Source organism: Salvelinus alpinus, chromosome 31 (genome assembly GCF_045679555.1).
Source record: "Salvelinus alpinus chromosome 31, SLU_Salpinus.1, whole genome shotgun sequence".
NCBI classification, from domain to species: domain Eukaryota; kingdom Metazoa; phylum Chordata; class Actinopteri; order Salmoniformes; family Salmonidae; genus Salvelinus; species Salvelinus alpinus.
In genome coordinates, this window is record NC_092116.1 from 850,601 (window position 1) to 866,279 (window position 15,679).

Sequence of the window (15,679 nt, forward strand, 5' to 3'; positions counted from 1 at the left end):
CGTGCGTCAACACCGACCTCGGGGATGACCCGGAGGACAAGGCGCAGGGCGATCCGGATGGAGACGGTGGAACTCCCGCAGCAACGAAGGATCCAAAACGTCAGAGAAAACAACTATATTACAGAAACACTGCAGGCAAGACAGAACTGTCCGATCTGAACAGCCATTCAGTGGTCCTGGTAGTCTGGGCAGTATAAGAGCAGAAGAGAACATGAGCAAAATAGAAAAAAGAGACAATGGTATATGTGAAAAACTTTACACCATAATAAAGAAATAAGATGATGAGATTGGTAACTACATAGTTACTACTATATTTTGGTAACTACTTATACCAACCTAATCTGGATATTTCTCAGAAGAATGTATTTTCTTCAGGATTACTCGGTCTTTGGCCAGGTTCTCCATGAACTCCTGGCAGGGGAGGCTGACGTTTGTCTTCACAATAAGCATGGGCTTGATGGTAGGAACAGTGAACCTATTTCTTGCTGCTGTCCATATATCATTCATTTGGGAGAACACCCTCTCGACTTGTGCATAACTTCAAGGTAAGCACATGACAACAGACACTAATCTAGCCAGGCTAGTGTGTGGGATGTCGTTCTCTTTGAAGTGGGTAACAACCGTGCTCCATCTCTGACTACTGTCTCAGATGTTTTCCATTCTTCAGCGATCCCTCCTTTAGGAATTCTTGCAGGCCAGTAACCTCGTCAAACAATGTACCCTCATTGATGGTCACATTGGGGCATTTTTCTGCAGTGTGGCTGCTGCCTTCTGGATCTCTTCACGCTGAGGTTGCCTTTTTAAAAGGAGACAATGTAAATCTTTTAGATTATCTGTGTGCTTTCCCCATGCTTGCAAGTAGTTCACAGTCGTAGTGAAGAAGGATTTGGATGTTTTGAGAAAGCTCTCTTTAGACATTTCTCCATTTTCCTCTTGCTCTCTCAGAAGTCCTCTGACCAAAACTGGAATGAAGTTGTCATCGCGTCTTGCAGTCAATTTTGCCTCAACGTTTCTCAGAATTGCAGCTGACTCCACAGCACAGCGGTCCTGGCCTTCAAGCATCATGATCGTGTCACTGAATACGGTCAGGTTTCCATGGACAAAGACCAGCCAAAGTTCAGTCAGTGGATCTTCAAACATTGTTTGCAGGACAACAGGGCATTTGTCTTCAGAAAGAAAAAAGGATTTCAATGACACATACATTTTCAGCACTCTTTCTAGAGCAGGACAACCAGTGAACATTGCTGTGTCCTAAAATGTTATGGTACTCCTGGCCAACAAACTCACAAAAGCTCTTCAGTCTTTCTACTCTGACAGTGAAAATTTTAAATATCCAAATATCTTTGTGAGCAGTTACTCAACATCAAGGGGAATCATATCCAAAGATGTTCTGGCCGTGTTATCAATGATGTGGGAAGGACAACCTAAGCCAATCACCTCCCGCTGCAGAGGATTTTTCACTTTGGTATGGACATTGACACTCCCCAGCCTATTCAGTCCTCCAAAGTTGGTTTTTGTGTTGTCGGCAGAGAATGCAACGACTCTGTTTTCCAGGTAAAATTTTTCGATGACCACCAGGACCTCAGCTGCAATTTCCTCTGCTGTTTCTCCTTTCAATTCAACAAAATCAAGCCGTTTTTGGGAAGGCTCTACCTTCTTGAAGAATGTGGTGACAGAGGGCATACCAACACGGGCAATCAGAGAGAGTTTATGCTTTTTCGTCTGTTGATGTTCTGCCACTGCCGTTCTTCCCCCGCTGCCAATTGATAAAGAGGAATTACAAAGGGTGCAGTGAACCATTCTATTGTCTTGACCTGAGTGTATAAATGGAAATTGTCTCATCATGTTGTTATTAAAATGTAATTTCCGTTTCTTGGAAAGAGCTATTTTATCTTCTCTCTGCTCTTCTTCACTCTCCTTGTGTCACTCTTCTTACCCTCTTAACTTTTTATTCTCCTCCAATCTTTCTTCTCTTTTTTTCACTCGTCTACCTTCTCTTTCTTCCTTTCCTTCTCTTTACCTTTCCACCTCACTCTTCTACGCTCTCCTCGCTTCACTCTTTTTACTCCCTTCATTTTTCCATCTCACTTTCTTCTCCTTCCTCTCAAATCGTTAATAATAAATAGTACACTATTATATCAAATACTTTCAGATTCCCATTTCTTGCCTTATGTTTGTATTTTATCTCAAAGACATTGTATGGAATAATAAATTGGCAGGCTCTGTAATTGTTATGGGATTTTTATGAATAAATGACTAAAATATGTATACATTTGACTTAGAATTATAACTAAACAGACTACTACTATGTTACTGTATGAATGAATCTTATTATAATCATAATGCTGAATGTAATGTGTTCCTTGTTAGAAAGAATGGAGTTATCTTCAGACAGGCTGGAATGATGTGTCTACCCAGGGAGGGGAAAGACCTTGGGTTGGTGGCAGATTGTTTAACAGGTGCCAGACAGAATGAGAACGCTAACTGTACTGCCATTGTATCCGAGAGGAGGATGGACATTTTAAAAACTATGACATCATTATTATTATATAACCTGTTGTAAATTGTACTATGGTCAGTACTCTCAAGAATAAACGCTATTGATTGATTGATTTTGAGACTGGTTTCTGTCCATTTTATGCTTAGAAGTATCTTACAAATTCTTATGTATGGGCAGAGTGTTTTAATTGAATTGTTTGATAATATATAGGAATTAAATTCCTTTAACAGTAATCATATCTTTACCATCTCCACTCGTCTTCCTATTCAGTCTTCCTCCTCTCCGCTCTCTAACAGAAAACATTATGCTAATGTTATCCATGAAAATTTCAAAATATATTTTCATACTACTTTTTATAATGCCAAACCATTCAAGTTGTAATCTACAAATAACTATTCTCATAATTAATTGTGTATTCATTTAATATAATCATATTTTCAAAATAGCCCGCCACTGCATGTTTACATGTGAACGTTTTTTAACCTAGCTACAGTGACAGTAGCTACCCTAGCTAGCTAACTTAGTCTACATAGCATAACCTATTTAAAACCTTATAGAGCAGATCATCCATCTTCATAATACATTGTGAGATCATAACACCACTAGCTAGGATCTCAAACATTTGTAACTTACCTGGCTTGAAAATACGTTTTTGGTGATGTTGTTGATTCACTTGACACTTGCTAGCTTCAAGCCGAGTTTTCCACAGCAGTTTTCTCTAAAACTAGCACGAGCAAGTAACGTAAACTCACCCCATTCCGTACAAATGTGTGCAACCGCGACATTCAAACGAGGCTGCAAAGAAAACTAATGGGACTGTAGCGACTGTGTTGACATCAAAATCTGGGGTGTGAACTACGTTTCTATTCAAGCGTTGATCGACATGGTAATGGCTCTATAGTATTGGAGAAAAGTTTAAAAAACTGATCCTCCATTACATCGTGACGTGTCATGCCGTAACGTACAGCACGCGTAAAACAACTATTTCTGTTTTACAATCTCTCTCCACCAGGTGTAGCACTTCTCTCATCGTTTAAAAACAAGAAATGGACAGTGACGGGGTAAGGGGGGATACCTAGTCATTTTTTGCATCGTCACTGCATGCGATCATGACTCTCACGAGACAATGTTTACTTCTAAGATCATTTTAGCCCCGCCCTAAAAAACAGATTCAAATTCGACACAAACCTTCAAATAGGTATATAATGACACATTATATAAACTCTTTATAGTGTTTTATTTACATTTTAGAGGCGATACGGTGATAAGTTGGACAGATCGAGTAAAAAAAAAAAAATGTTTCCACATGATAGCTCTCCTTCTCACTATCACTACAACGCATTAGTTTCGCTTCCACACCCGCCATTTTTAAAAAGACCCAACGGGGCTAATTGCCTTCTTGAATTATGCAGAAACGGGCAGCCTGGAGGGCATGTCATTGACTTTGTTGGAAAGGGGAGAAATTGTGCTTTACAATGGTATTGACATTACAGTTGATCTGGAAGTATTACGTTTTTTGGGTGCTAAAATAAGGTAAATAGTACAGACCAAGGCGATGTATAAAAGTGAGTGAGTTTACGTTAGTTAGTAGAAGAAGAAGAATGAAGCTGCTATAGCGAGCAGCCCCCTCTAATGGCAAAAACATGCACAACGCGATTGAGACGTTAACCGGTAGGCTCTGCTGCCCGGTCTTTCTTGCCACGTAAAATATTATTTCACTTTGCAGTCGGTTTTTAACGCACAGTTAAAAACGGGGACATTTCCGGGGACATCTCCAGCCGGTAAACGGGGACGTCTGGTCACCCTAATGTAGGTGTATATTTAGCAGCTGTAGGCGTTAATTTGACGTGTGCAAGGACTGCTTGCAGCCGTTTATTTAGCACATGTTGGACAGCCTGCAAGCACATTTTCACTCGCTTATTTGACGCGTGTAGGAGTTAACTTAACTTTAATTTAGTGCCTGCACCTGCTTACTTTACATGTGTAGCATTAAAAAGTTTGCGCTTTGACCACGTGCTTTATGACCTAAACGCCGTTCCATATTATTTATAAACATCCAGTGAAATATCGGTCTCATATCGATCTGTGGTTACAAGGTGTGTTCCTTTCAGGCTGTTGGCCTGAAGTAGAACTAAATAGATTTAAATAGTGTGCCATTTTTTTTGTGAGAGTAATGTTAGATGGTAGGGTATTTGTATTATTGTATTTTTTGTTGATTAGAAATCAAAATTAAGCAAAGTATACGGGAGTTATACTCCAGTCTAGTAGGTGGCCGTAATGCAACAATTTATTGGATGCCAATCGTTGTTAAACCTCACCGAAGAAAATTTGATTTAGCCTAGTTGTAGTTAGTATTTTCAGTGACTTATGATTTATGTCTAATGTTCGAGAGCATTGACTGAATTTTCAATGTCTTCACCACAGCGTAGCTGTACTTAGCTTGTTAGCTAGCTGTTGTCAAAGTTTGTGTGACTTCACAGGGTGTCTGGTTGCCTGATCTCACATTACGGACACGTCAAGGTAAACAAATGTGATAGCTAGTCCATTAGCCACTCGCTAGCATGAAAGAGTTAGTACATTGTCAGTTGCGTAAACAGCTTGCTACAATAACGTTCTTCAGATAATGCTTGAAATACAATCAACATATCTAATGTGGCTAACTAACGTCATATAACTAACTGTATGTACATTGTCGATGAATTAGCCAGTTAGCTAACGTTAGGTGTGTGAACGTTAGCTATCTGGTCAACCCGGACGCCATAGCCTCCACCCCTTTAGTTTTTAGCACCATTTCTGTTTGGTATTAGCTAGCTAGGAAGATGGGTAACTTACTAGCTATCTAACGTTACTGATTCAATATAACGTTACATTTAAAATCATAGTGAGATTTAGCTAGGTAACGTTACTGTAACGTTTCTGCTTTCGTTTGCTATCTAGCTAGAGACATTAACTTAGCTGCATACATCAATGTTCTCCACTACAGAAGGAAAGCTTTTTGGTATTATTTACAGGAAATGCAGTGTAACGCAATATAAATTGACGTGACGCTAGCTACATTACGATGTTGTAAATGGGATGTTTCATGTGCTTTTAATCTACAGTAGCTAGTAGCTGCTAACGTTTGCTTGTTAGCACATTTTTTAACTGCTTTTGTGATGTAACACTGACCCTTGTCCTTTGGTTAGCTAGAATAAGTCAACTCCGTGAAACTAACTTGAACGTTAACGCGATCACTGACATTAAAAAAGTACACAGTACAATAAATCAGTCACGCCTGATATGATTCTTAGCTAGCTAGCAAGATGGCTTAATATGAAGCCTTATTCATTATTGTCTTTACTTCCCATATGTTATTCACATTAGGTCCCCATTTGCATCTTTATTTTGGGGGATTGAATGTATGTATGCCCAAGACCCCCCTCCAACCCCTGCTGGAGACACTTACAAAAGGCTGGGTGTTCAAATGGACAAATTACATTAAAGGATACCAGCGAAGGTGGTTTGTCCTGAGCAATGGCTTGCTTTCTTACTACAGGTAAGATTGGATATTATGCAGCATTTTATCTCCGTGAGACTCCAGATATTGTAGCGCGGTAGATACCTTCACCTGAGAACTCAAAATGGGGCTCGGCTATAAGCCCCCCTCCTGGTGCTCTTTGGGTTTCCGAGAGGTAATTGCAAACTAGTCTATAGATTCACCTGTAGGAGTAAAATCAAAGCTCAGTAATGTTATTGGTATCAAACGCACACATGTAGATTATATAGCTTGTGACTTTGGAGACTTCAGCACATTTTGAAAGATGCCTTGTTTTCATGCTTGCCAGAACCCAGGCGGAGATGGGGCACACTTGTCGAGGCACTATCAACCTGGCCACGGCAACAATCGCTGTGGACGACGCTTGCAACTTTGTTATCTCCAATTGGCGGGGCACAGACGTACCATCTGAAGGCCAACTGTGAGGTGGAGAGGCAGCGTTGAATCACTGCCTTGGAGCTGGCCAAAGTGAAGGCCGCACGAATGCATGCTGAGTCTGGTAAAACGCTGAAGGAGAAAGTAATTGTTCAAGATCTCTTACAGGGGAGAGTTATTGGGATGTAGTGGAAACTGCATGTTTTTAGCTGCTACACTGGACACGTAACTTCTTCTGGTGAAAGCGGTGAGCGACTTTATCAAGTGTTCTTGAGCGGAAGCCGTGGGTCAAATTATTGAAAGTGAAACTGCGAGATTCTCTCATGGATTGAAATGAATTGTCTCAGGCTCTGAAATAGTACACGTCCAGTGTATCATCCCTGTAAGACTTTTACCTTTTCTTTTCTATGTAATTTAAGTGCCTTAATGTGTTGACCCCAGGAAGAGAAGCTGCTGCCTTGGCACAGGGACTATCCATAATAGATACAAATACCCCATCATAGGATAGGAGTTAATATAGCACAGTACTTTATATGCTTTATAACAGCCATATTAGTTCTCTTTAAAATGTTATTTATCAATTGCTTCGTAAACAACGGGTGTAGACCAACAGTGAAATGCGTACTTGCGGGTCCTTTTCCAACAATGCAGAGTATTTTTTTAAATATTTTTTATAAATGTGACATGAGGAATAAATACACTGAACAACAGAGTAAAATAACATGGCTCTATATAGTGAGTAGAAAATAACATGGCTCTATATAGGGAGTAGAAAATAACATGGCTATATACAGGGAGTACCAGTACTGAGTCGATGTTCAGGGGTTTGAGGTAATTGAGGTAGCTACAGTGGTTCCTCCTTTAAAAGCTGTGATCTTACGCCGTGGGACTTGAGTACGGTACTCTGTGTCACCACTTCATTGCTCCAGACCAGCGCAAGGGGGAGTTAGAGCACTGATTATGCTTTTGGGTCCTACTGTGTCTCTAACTGACAATGAATGGGAGCAATAAACCTAAATGGAAACTGATAATTGTGCATGACTTCAGTATTACTTACTAAAACTGTTGTTACACTAAGGTTTTTATTTTATTTTGTTAGGATTATTTTGGTTTTACTGTAGTACTGTAGGCCACTCCCGACTGGTTAAGTTGTACAGCGCCTGAGTGGTGCAGTGTCTTAGACCGTTGCAAGCTGTGTTGCTACAGATGCTGGTTCAATACCCGTGCCGGCCTCGACTGGGAGACCCATGAGATGCTTGTAGATTTTTCTCCCTCTAAAAACAGACATAAATAATTCTAAATAACAAACTGGCTTTACACCCCATGTTCAGGAATGACCTTTTTCTCTCTCATTTGACATTATTTGAGAACGACATCATCTAATATATTTAAGGGGCATTGCACTAATAAAGGCACTGACTAAGGAAACGTTCCTGCTGTTCTGTTCTTAGTGCCAGTCTGCTCGTTCAAACTAAAACAATATAGCTAATAATGGTATCTTTATGGTTTCATTAATAAAATGATAAAAATACTCTTTCAAAATGCCGATGTTTATTTAGTTATGGATCCATAACGAATTACTATGGGAATAAATATCACTGAATTACAGGAATATTGGAACAAAGTTGTCTAATGAAGGCAAACAAATTGTTGCTTACTGGAAAATACTCTTTCAAACACACATGGTCATGTTGTACAGCGTCATTATGGCTATTTGCAGGGCTATATTTTGGCCTTTCAATATTATTTTAAATATTACAATTGCTCACTGTCGCTTTTCATAAAACAAAATAATCTCCTAAATATCGTTATATATAGCCTTCCCGCTGTGGATGTCTATTTCAGCGCCGTTTCACGCTGCTCTGAGACAAGCATGGAGAAACTAAAATGTTCAATAATATTCTTAAGATATGTGTTGACTGAAAATAAGCAAGTGATGTCTGCTAAACAATCAAGTTAGGTTTCTCCAGAAATAAATGATTCTAAATACAAACAAATTAGTGAGAATGTCTCACCCCATGTTCAAGAATTGCCTTTTTCTTGAACATGGGGTCAAGAATCCTCAGGATCTCGTCACAGTATCTGTGCATTCAAATTGCCATCGATAAAGTTCAATTGTGTTCGTTGACCGTAGCTTATGCCTGCCCATACCATAACCCCAACGCCACCATGGGGCACTCTGTTCACAGCATTGACATCAGCAAACCGCTCACCCACAAGACACCATACACGCAGTCTGCCATCTGCCCGGTACAGTTGAAACGTGAAGAGCACACTTCTCCAGTGTACTAGTGAATATTTGCCCACTGAAGTCGGTTACGACGCTGATCTTCAGTCAGGTCAAGACCCTGGTGATGACCATGAGCATGCAGATGCGCTTCCCTGAGAAGGTTTCAGACAGTTTGTGCAGAAATTATCTTGTTGTGCAAACCCACAGTTTCATCAGCTGTCTAAGTGGCTGGTGTCTCGCAGGTAAAGAAGCCAAATGTGGAGGTCCTGGGCTGGCATGGTTGTGAGGCAGGTTGAACGTACCGCCAAATTCTCAAACGATGTTTGAGGCGGCTTATGGTAGAGAAATGAACATATAATTATCTGGCAACAGCTCTGCTGGACGTTCCTGCTGTCTCCATTCCAATTGCACGCTCCCTGAAAACTTCAGATTTCTGTGAAATTGTGTTGTATGACACTGGCACGTTTTTATTGTCCCCAGAAGAAGGTGCACCTGTGTAATCATGCTGTTTAATCAGCTTCTTGATATCCCACACATGTCAGGTGAATAGATTATATCTTGGCAAAGGAGAAATTCTCACTAAAAGGGATCTGAACAAGTTTATACACACAATTTGAGATTATTATTTGTTTTTTTGTGACCTTGATTTTTTTTGGGGGGGGATCTTTTATTTCCGCTCATGAAACATGGGATCTACATGTTGCTTTTTTATATTTTTAAGTATAATTAGACCATTCATAAACTTTGGTCGTTGTTTTTTTTTTTTCAGATACTGTAACATTTCTTTAAAAACAATCAGCAGAACATAATCAAATCCACTGAACGAGAAACACATTATCCCTTTGCTAAGAAAATGCATATTTCAAGAAAAACTTCAATTGAAGTTTAATTTAACCGAGTAAAAATGAATAGCATTTCTTAAAAGCATTTTTGCGGTTTAGGAACAATGGTTTCTACCCACAGTATGTGTTTGATGGGAAATAATAGTAGCTGTGAGCTACACATGGTATTCACAGTTGTTAAAAATATTTATGGTAAATGCTTAGTGTGTATTTGTGTAGTTAAGCGAGCAAGTCTGACATCAAAGGGGAAATCAATTCTGAGGTGAAAAACTGTCACTTAACTATACATTTCTGTTCTGAAGAGTACATATGCAAGTGTTTTGACACCAAAAAATATGGGATTTACTTTGTTTCATAACAATTACCATTGCAAATAACTATGATTTTATATATGTATATAGATGTATATGTATTATATATGTATAGAAAATGGATTACTATATAGTAATGATGATGTTGGTATGGTTGTTTTATTATTTTTATTATTTTTATTTTTCCTGAAGTGGAATGTCTTCATATTCATGAAAGGGAGATCCCTTTCAAAACAGTAATCATCATGTGTGTGAAAGGACATATGACACTTGTTTTTAAGATAAACCAATCGGTCTAAAGCAATTACTACCAGAATGTCAAACAGGTTGAGGTAATGTGTTTTTCATACTTTTGTCCCTCATTTATTTAGTTCTATTTGGAATATTTTTCACAGTTATTAATTGGACAACAAAAAAGGAAAGTTGGTTGCCAAATAAATTCAATAGAAAATAATATATCTGTCTTGTTTAGTGCAAGCTGTGTGACATTGATGGAGATTACTTAAGATTTTGACAGTGAAATAAAAAAAGTTACATGAAGTCATTTGTGTGCATCTGGATATATTTTTTTGCCATTTGGATCAAGCTTGATCTTAATATACCTGGTCCCTCAGTCTCAATCTCTCTCAGGGTGTAGCCCTGCCCTTTTGTTTGTTTCACAGCGTTTCAACTGATGGGTGTTGTGCTAGTTGCATTAAAACCATTTGCAGTTATTATGAGGAAGACAGCGAATGATGGTACTGTTCAAATGGGTTGGATGCTGGGATGTGTGATGTCAGTCATCTCTGCTCATACACTAATGATTGTTTGTGTTGTATTCCTCACGCTATTTTTCAAGTCTCTCCGATTACAACTGACCTGAGAATCGGTTATACCCCCTCCATGGTCTGGTGGTTGGCAAAAAAAAAGCTATTTGTTTCTATTTAATTTTATTGAACATGATTATAGTAATTAACTTGATTTGTACGTCTTTTTAATTCAAGTCACTGTCCAGAACCTTTAAAAAAACACTTGATTAAGACACCATTTATTTAGAGGTGTGTAGCCTTTGCAAAGATAAGTTATCAATAAAACAATTTAATTCTTCAGAATGAACTGTGTATGCCTATTCTCTATTAATTCTCTTTTTTACAGGCTCACACCTCTGTCTTTATATTTAAATGACATTGTATGATAAGGCTAGCAATCTCTCCCGACGTGTACTATACAGTATGTAATTCTGGCCTCTGTCAATGCCAATGGAGCAGATTTGCTTTGAGCCAACATTTGAAAGGGCTGACTGGAACCTACCATCCTATACATTGTACAGTGTGTGAGAGACCCTGCTTGGCGAGGGGCTTTGGAGCAGGCTGACTGGACAGAGCCGTTGGGACCGAGGCTGTGTGAAAGGAAGGGTGGAGTTTCCACATCGCATTGAGTACACACACTGCTGTCTGCATCACTGTGCAGTACCGCCAGTCAACTGGAGAGGAGTGTCATAGAAGGGGGGGGGGTTGCACAACAGCATACAGGCCGGCACAGGCTACATTACTATTGAGAGGAGGGATGAGAATGCTGAATCAGTGAAACTGCATGAAAGCCAGGGAGAGGGTGGGAGAGGGTGAACCGCAGGAGAGAGGGAAGGGAAAGATAGCCGCAAGGGTAAGAAGTGTGATATATCCTTTAAAAAAAGAGTAGTTAAATGTACCGTTGTGAAGGACAAATCTAAATGCAGGTTTACCTTGCATCTAAGGTTTCAATATCTGTAAATCTCAAATAAAGGTCCAGACATTCAGTTCATTTCAAACCATTCAGTGAAGGTGTGTTTGGTGATTTTGTTATAGGCGAAAGTTCAAAGGTTAAACGTTCACGGTGAGCTTGAGGTGGCCGTACACCTTGCTGCAGACCAGGAAAGGAAGCCAAGGTAAGAATTTGACAACATGATTTCTTATGGATTTCTGCAGCAATGGTGTTTACTGGTATTGTTTACCTCCTCTGTCAGCAACCGGAAGTCTTTCATACCTCCAATTAGAGAATGGATGAGAGCTGGGAATTACAACTAGAAGTCACTATGGGGTGTGGGTACAATATGCGTCAAGGCAGCCAAGGTTTTTTTTTAACTCGTCATACTGTTAACGCTAAGCTAGTGAGCTACTATATCAAGAGACAGAATGCTAGTACAGGTGACATTTCTACGTGTGTGATACTGTTAAAATGACATTATACTGTTATACTGTAACTCGGATTGCCATCCCATAGATGGAAGGAAGGGAGGTGGTGTTGCCGACTGTGTCCCGCGTTGCACTGTGTGGTGGTACCCATGGCAATGAGCTGTCAGGAGTGTACCTGGTGAGAGAGCGGCTGAAGAGGAAGGTGGAAGAGGAAGACCACTTCTCCGTGGTGACCGTGATGTCCAACCCGCGTGCCGTCCAGCAGTGTCGGAGATACACAGAGACAGACCTGAACCGCTGCTTCACCCATGCCACCCTTAGGTCTGATGATGATGATTATGATGATAAAGTATAAGGGATAAGGTATGGTGGTGATGATAGTGATTATGAGTAATGTAGTAGAAAAGAGACATGATGATGATGACCATGATGACATTTATGTCAAAAGGTATAATGTTGTTGATCATGATGATGGTCTATGGGTCTTATGTTGGTAATGGTGAAAGTGAGGATGGAGATGATGAGAATGAGCGGGATAAAGAGCCTGATGATGAAGTCGGAGACAAAAGTTGTATTAGTGTTGATGGTAATGACCATCCATTCATCCTTCTCTCTCTCCCTCTTAGTGGGCCTGTGACAGACAAAACCCCCTATGAGATAGTCCGGTCCCAGGAGCTGAACACCCTGCTAGGTCCTAAAGGTAGTCCAGAGGCCATGGACCTGGTGTGTGACCTCCACAACACTACCGCTAACATGGGCCTGTGCCTCATCGCCTACTCCGACTGCGACTGGATCTCTCTTCACATCTACAGATACCTGCAGGCAAGACAAAACGATCCTCACAGAGACTCATTATTTTGGATACATTTTCTCATTAGAGTAGATCTGCGCTGATTGAATATATGGGATAGTTCAATTCTTAAAGATCAATATGGAGGAAGGAAAGTTAACGAGGTATACAATGATTTTTTTTGATTTTCAATTAATTTAGGAACTCAGTAGGGTAGAAAATGAGGTTGGCCTTAACTAGTCTGCTTCCAACAAGTTGGAATGATCTTTGAATAGTAGCCTAAATTATGCTAAGAACTTTGAACCAGATATATTTTGAGGATACACACAATCATGGTGGAAAAAAGATCTAAGATGCCTATGAATTTTACCCACGTTGTTATTTTGAGATGATTTCGGTCAGGTTACCACTGGGGTATTGACAATGTATTTTGTTTTCCAGAGACAAATGTCTGACATACCTGTGAGGTTCATTCACTTCGACCTTCCCCTCAATGAAGCATATTCCCTCGATTCGGTAGGCAAACATGGCTTTGGTGAGTTAGTAGGGAGGTGGGCTTCTTTACTACCAGTACATTTTTCAGTTTTTTTGCCATGGTAGTCAAACATGCTTAGTAGTCTGATGATGCACATCTCTCTGCATTTAGATTTTGTTCATACTTTTAAAATGGAACCTTCTTTTCCATTTTTAACGGTGCTTAGTTGATTGAGTTTGTTTTGACAATTTAAAAAACACATATACAGCCAGTACATACTGTACATAAACAAATATATATCAAGGATAACATAATAAAGTCAGTCACGTATTTCCATCACAACGGAAATACGTGACTGACTTTATTGTGCTATCCTTGGTATATATTTGTTTATGTGTCTCTCCAGAGAGAGATTAAGGCAGGAATTGTAAAACGAATGTTGCAATACATGCTATAATTGCATACGATGTATTGAAATCATACTATGTCATATGTGTATTTGAAATGCAATTCATGTCAATGTGTCTTTTTTCCTCTGCAGCGATTGAGATTGGTCCTCAGGCCCATGGAGTAGTCAGGTCCAATATTTTATCCACAATGCAAGAAGGGGTCCAGCACATGCTAGAATGGGTCCACCTCTTTAACTCAGGTACATGGCCTACAGAATCCTTTCCAACATTCAATTCAGCACTGCTTTCAGATTGAAATAGTTCACTGTCCCACATGCTTGCATTGTAAACCCTCATTCAGATTCATCCCACAGAGCTTTCTCTCCCCCTCTTTCTCTCCCCCTCTCGCTGTCTCTCTCTTTCACAGGTACCCAGTTTGAAGGAGGAAAAGTGGATGTGTTCACCATGGTGAAAAATGTGGACTACCCAAGAGACTTTGAGACCCACGGTATTACAGCCGCCATTCATCCTCAACTCCAGGTATACAATGCCCTTGAAACATTAACAACTGGACACTCACTCAGTATGGGATGCACAATAGTTCCTTGCTAAGAAACAGCAAAGCAATCTCTGGGTCAGGATTTGGTATAGCCACACTCCTCCACTCTTTAACTCCTCTGTCTCTCTCCCCCCTCTCTCTCAGGATCGGGACTTCTGCCTCCTCCGCCCCAATGACCCTGTGTTCCAGACTTTCTCTGGAGAGACACTAAAGTACAAAGGGACTGAGCCACTCTATCCATTCTTCATTAACGAATGTGCGTACTATGAGAAGGGCATAGCTCTCTCCCTTGCAAGACAGAGGAGTGTGGGGATACCATCCATCCGATCGGAGAGAGAAGGAGAACAGGGAAAGAGGAAGAGTTCAGCAGAAGAAATGGAGGAGGAAGAAGAAATTAAAGGGGAAATGGAGGAGGAGGGCTATCAGAAGCTAATGGAATATGGAGAGGAGAGTGATTCACTAAATGGACAATACAACTGAGAGCTCATTTCAAGTTCTTGATATGAATAGTGGATAAAAATAAATACAAATATGTAAAATGAGACACGTTGATCAAATGTAATGAACTTCAAATAATAATAAAAAATCCTTTATTGAAATGACAGCATTTGCTGATAAATGCTTATACACACACACCTCAACTTGTGAGGATAACAGCACTGAGCCTTTCTAAAATGATTTATGAGTTGGAGAACACATTGGGAGGGATCTTATATTATTCCTCCATACAGACTCCTTCCAGATCCTTGATATCCTTCCTCTGCGCTTATGGACTGCCGTTTTCAATTCAAGCCACAGGTTTTCAACGGATTTCAAGTCTGGAGACTGAGATGGCCATTGCAAAATGTTGATTTCTGGCCAATTAACCCCACTGACATGAAAATATAATTATTTAGCCAGACATAAGCAGAAAAGAACCCTATACCTACTGAAAAATATGGTGGTGAATCTTTGATGCTATGAGGCTATATTGCTTCCACTGGTCCTGAGGCCCTTGTTTAGGTCAACGGCATCATGAACTTGGCACCAATAGACATGGCAGCTCTGCTTCTAGCTCCTAAGCAACTTTGCAGTATTTTTTTATGTGTACTTTCTTACATCTCTAGCCTAGAGCGTTTTCTGTGTTATTACATACAGCCGGAAATAACTTTTGTATATCAGAGCGTCGGTAACTCACCAGAATTCCGACCAGAAAAACGACTTTGCCGAATTGGATCCTTTGTTCGTACCCCCCAAGGCAAATTAACTTATCCCAGAGGCTGGTCCAAGACGCCGCTGGAGGAGCAGAGGTATTCGGAGTGGACTTCTAGTCCTACTCAGGAGGTGCACACCATCCACTGCTTCTGAGTATATTACTTGCTAAAGTTCAGTCCCTGGACAATATAGTAGACGAGCTCGGGGGGAGGACCTCCTTCCTGAGAGACATCAGGGACTGTAACATACTCTGTTCCACCGAATCATGGCGCTCTCCGGATATACTGTCCCCGTCCATACAGCCAGCTGGGTTCTCAGTACATCCCGCA

General features: G+C 40.3%; 1 protein-coding gene across 7 annotated transcripts; it reads left to right on the plus strand.

Annotated features, from left to right (window-relative positions):
* The first annotated feature begins 4,158 nt into the window (after window positions 1–4,158).
* On the plus strand, window positions 4,159–14,758 carry LOC139561040 (N-acyl-aromatic-L-amino acid amidohydrolase (carboxylate-forming) B-like). 7 transcript variants are annotated; one of them, XM_071377841.1, is made up of 10 exons: window positions 4,320–5,020; window positions 5,864–6,035; window positions 6,325–11,434; window positions 11,617–11,696; window positions 12,032–12,264; window positions 12,570–12,765; window positions 13,175–13,268; window positions 13,750–13,857; window positions 14,025–14,137; window positions 14,301–14,758. In XM_071377841.1, the coding sequence occupies exons 5-10, from the start codon at window positions 12,032–12,034 to the stop codon at window positions 14,634–14,636; spliced, it is 1,080 nt and encodes a 359-aa protein (XP_071233942.1). In that variant the 5' UTR covers window positions 4,320–5,020; window positions 5,864–6,035; window positions 6,325–11,434; window positions 11,617–11,696; the 3' UTR covers window positions 14,637–14,758. The 7 variants fall into 7 exon arrangements, with proteins under 7 accessions (XP_071233944.1, XP_071233940.1, XP_071233941.1 ...); XM_071377843.1 differs by lacking the exons at window positions 4,320–5,020; window positions 5,864–6,035 and adding an exon at window positions 4,159–4,309; XM_071377839.1 differs by having other exon boundaries at window positions 4,319–6,171.
* The last annotated feature ends 921 nt before the right edge of the window (window positions 14,759–15,679 follow it).

Excerpts from the sequence above, each read along its gene's own strand:
- LOC139561040 (XM_071377843.1), top strand. The coding sequence starts at position 12,032 with ATGGAAGGAAGGGAGGTGGTGTTGCCGACTGTGTCCCGCGTTGCACTG. Across the intron at positions 12,265-12,569 it reads TTCACCCATGCCACCCTTAG|TGGGCCTGTGACAGACAAAA; the intron begins GTCTGATGATGA and ends TCTCCCTCTTAG. Across the intron at positions 14,138-14,300 it reads CCATTCATCCTCAACTCCAG|GATCGGGACTTCTGCCTCCT; the intron begins GTATACAATGCC and ends CCTCTCTCTCAG.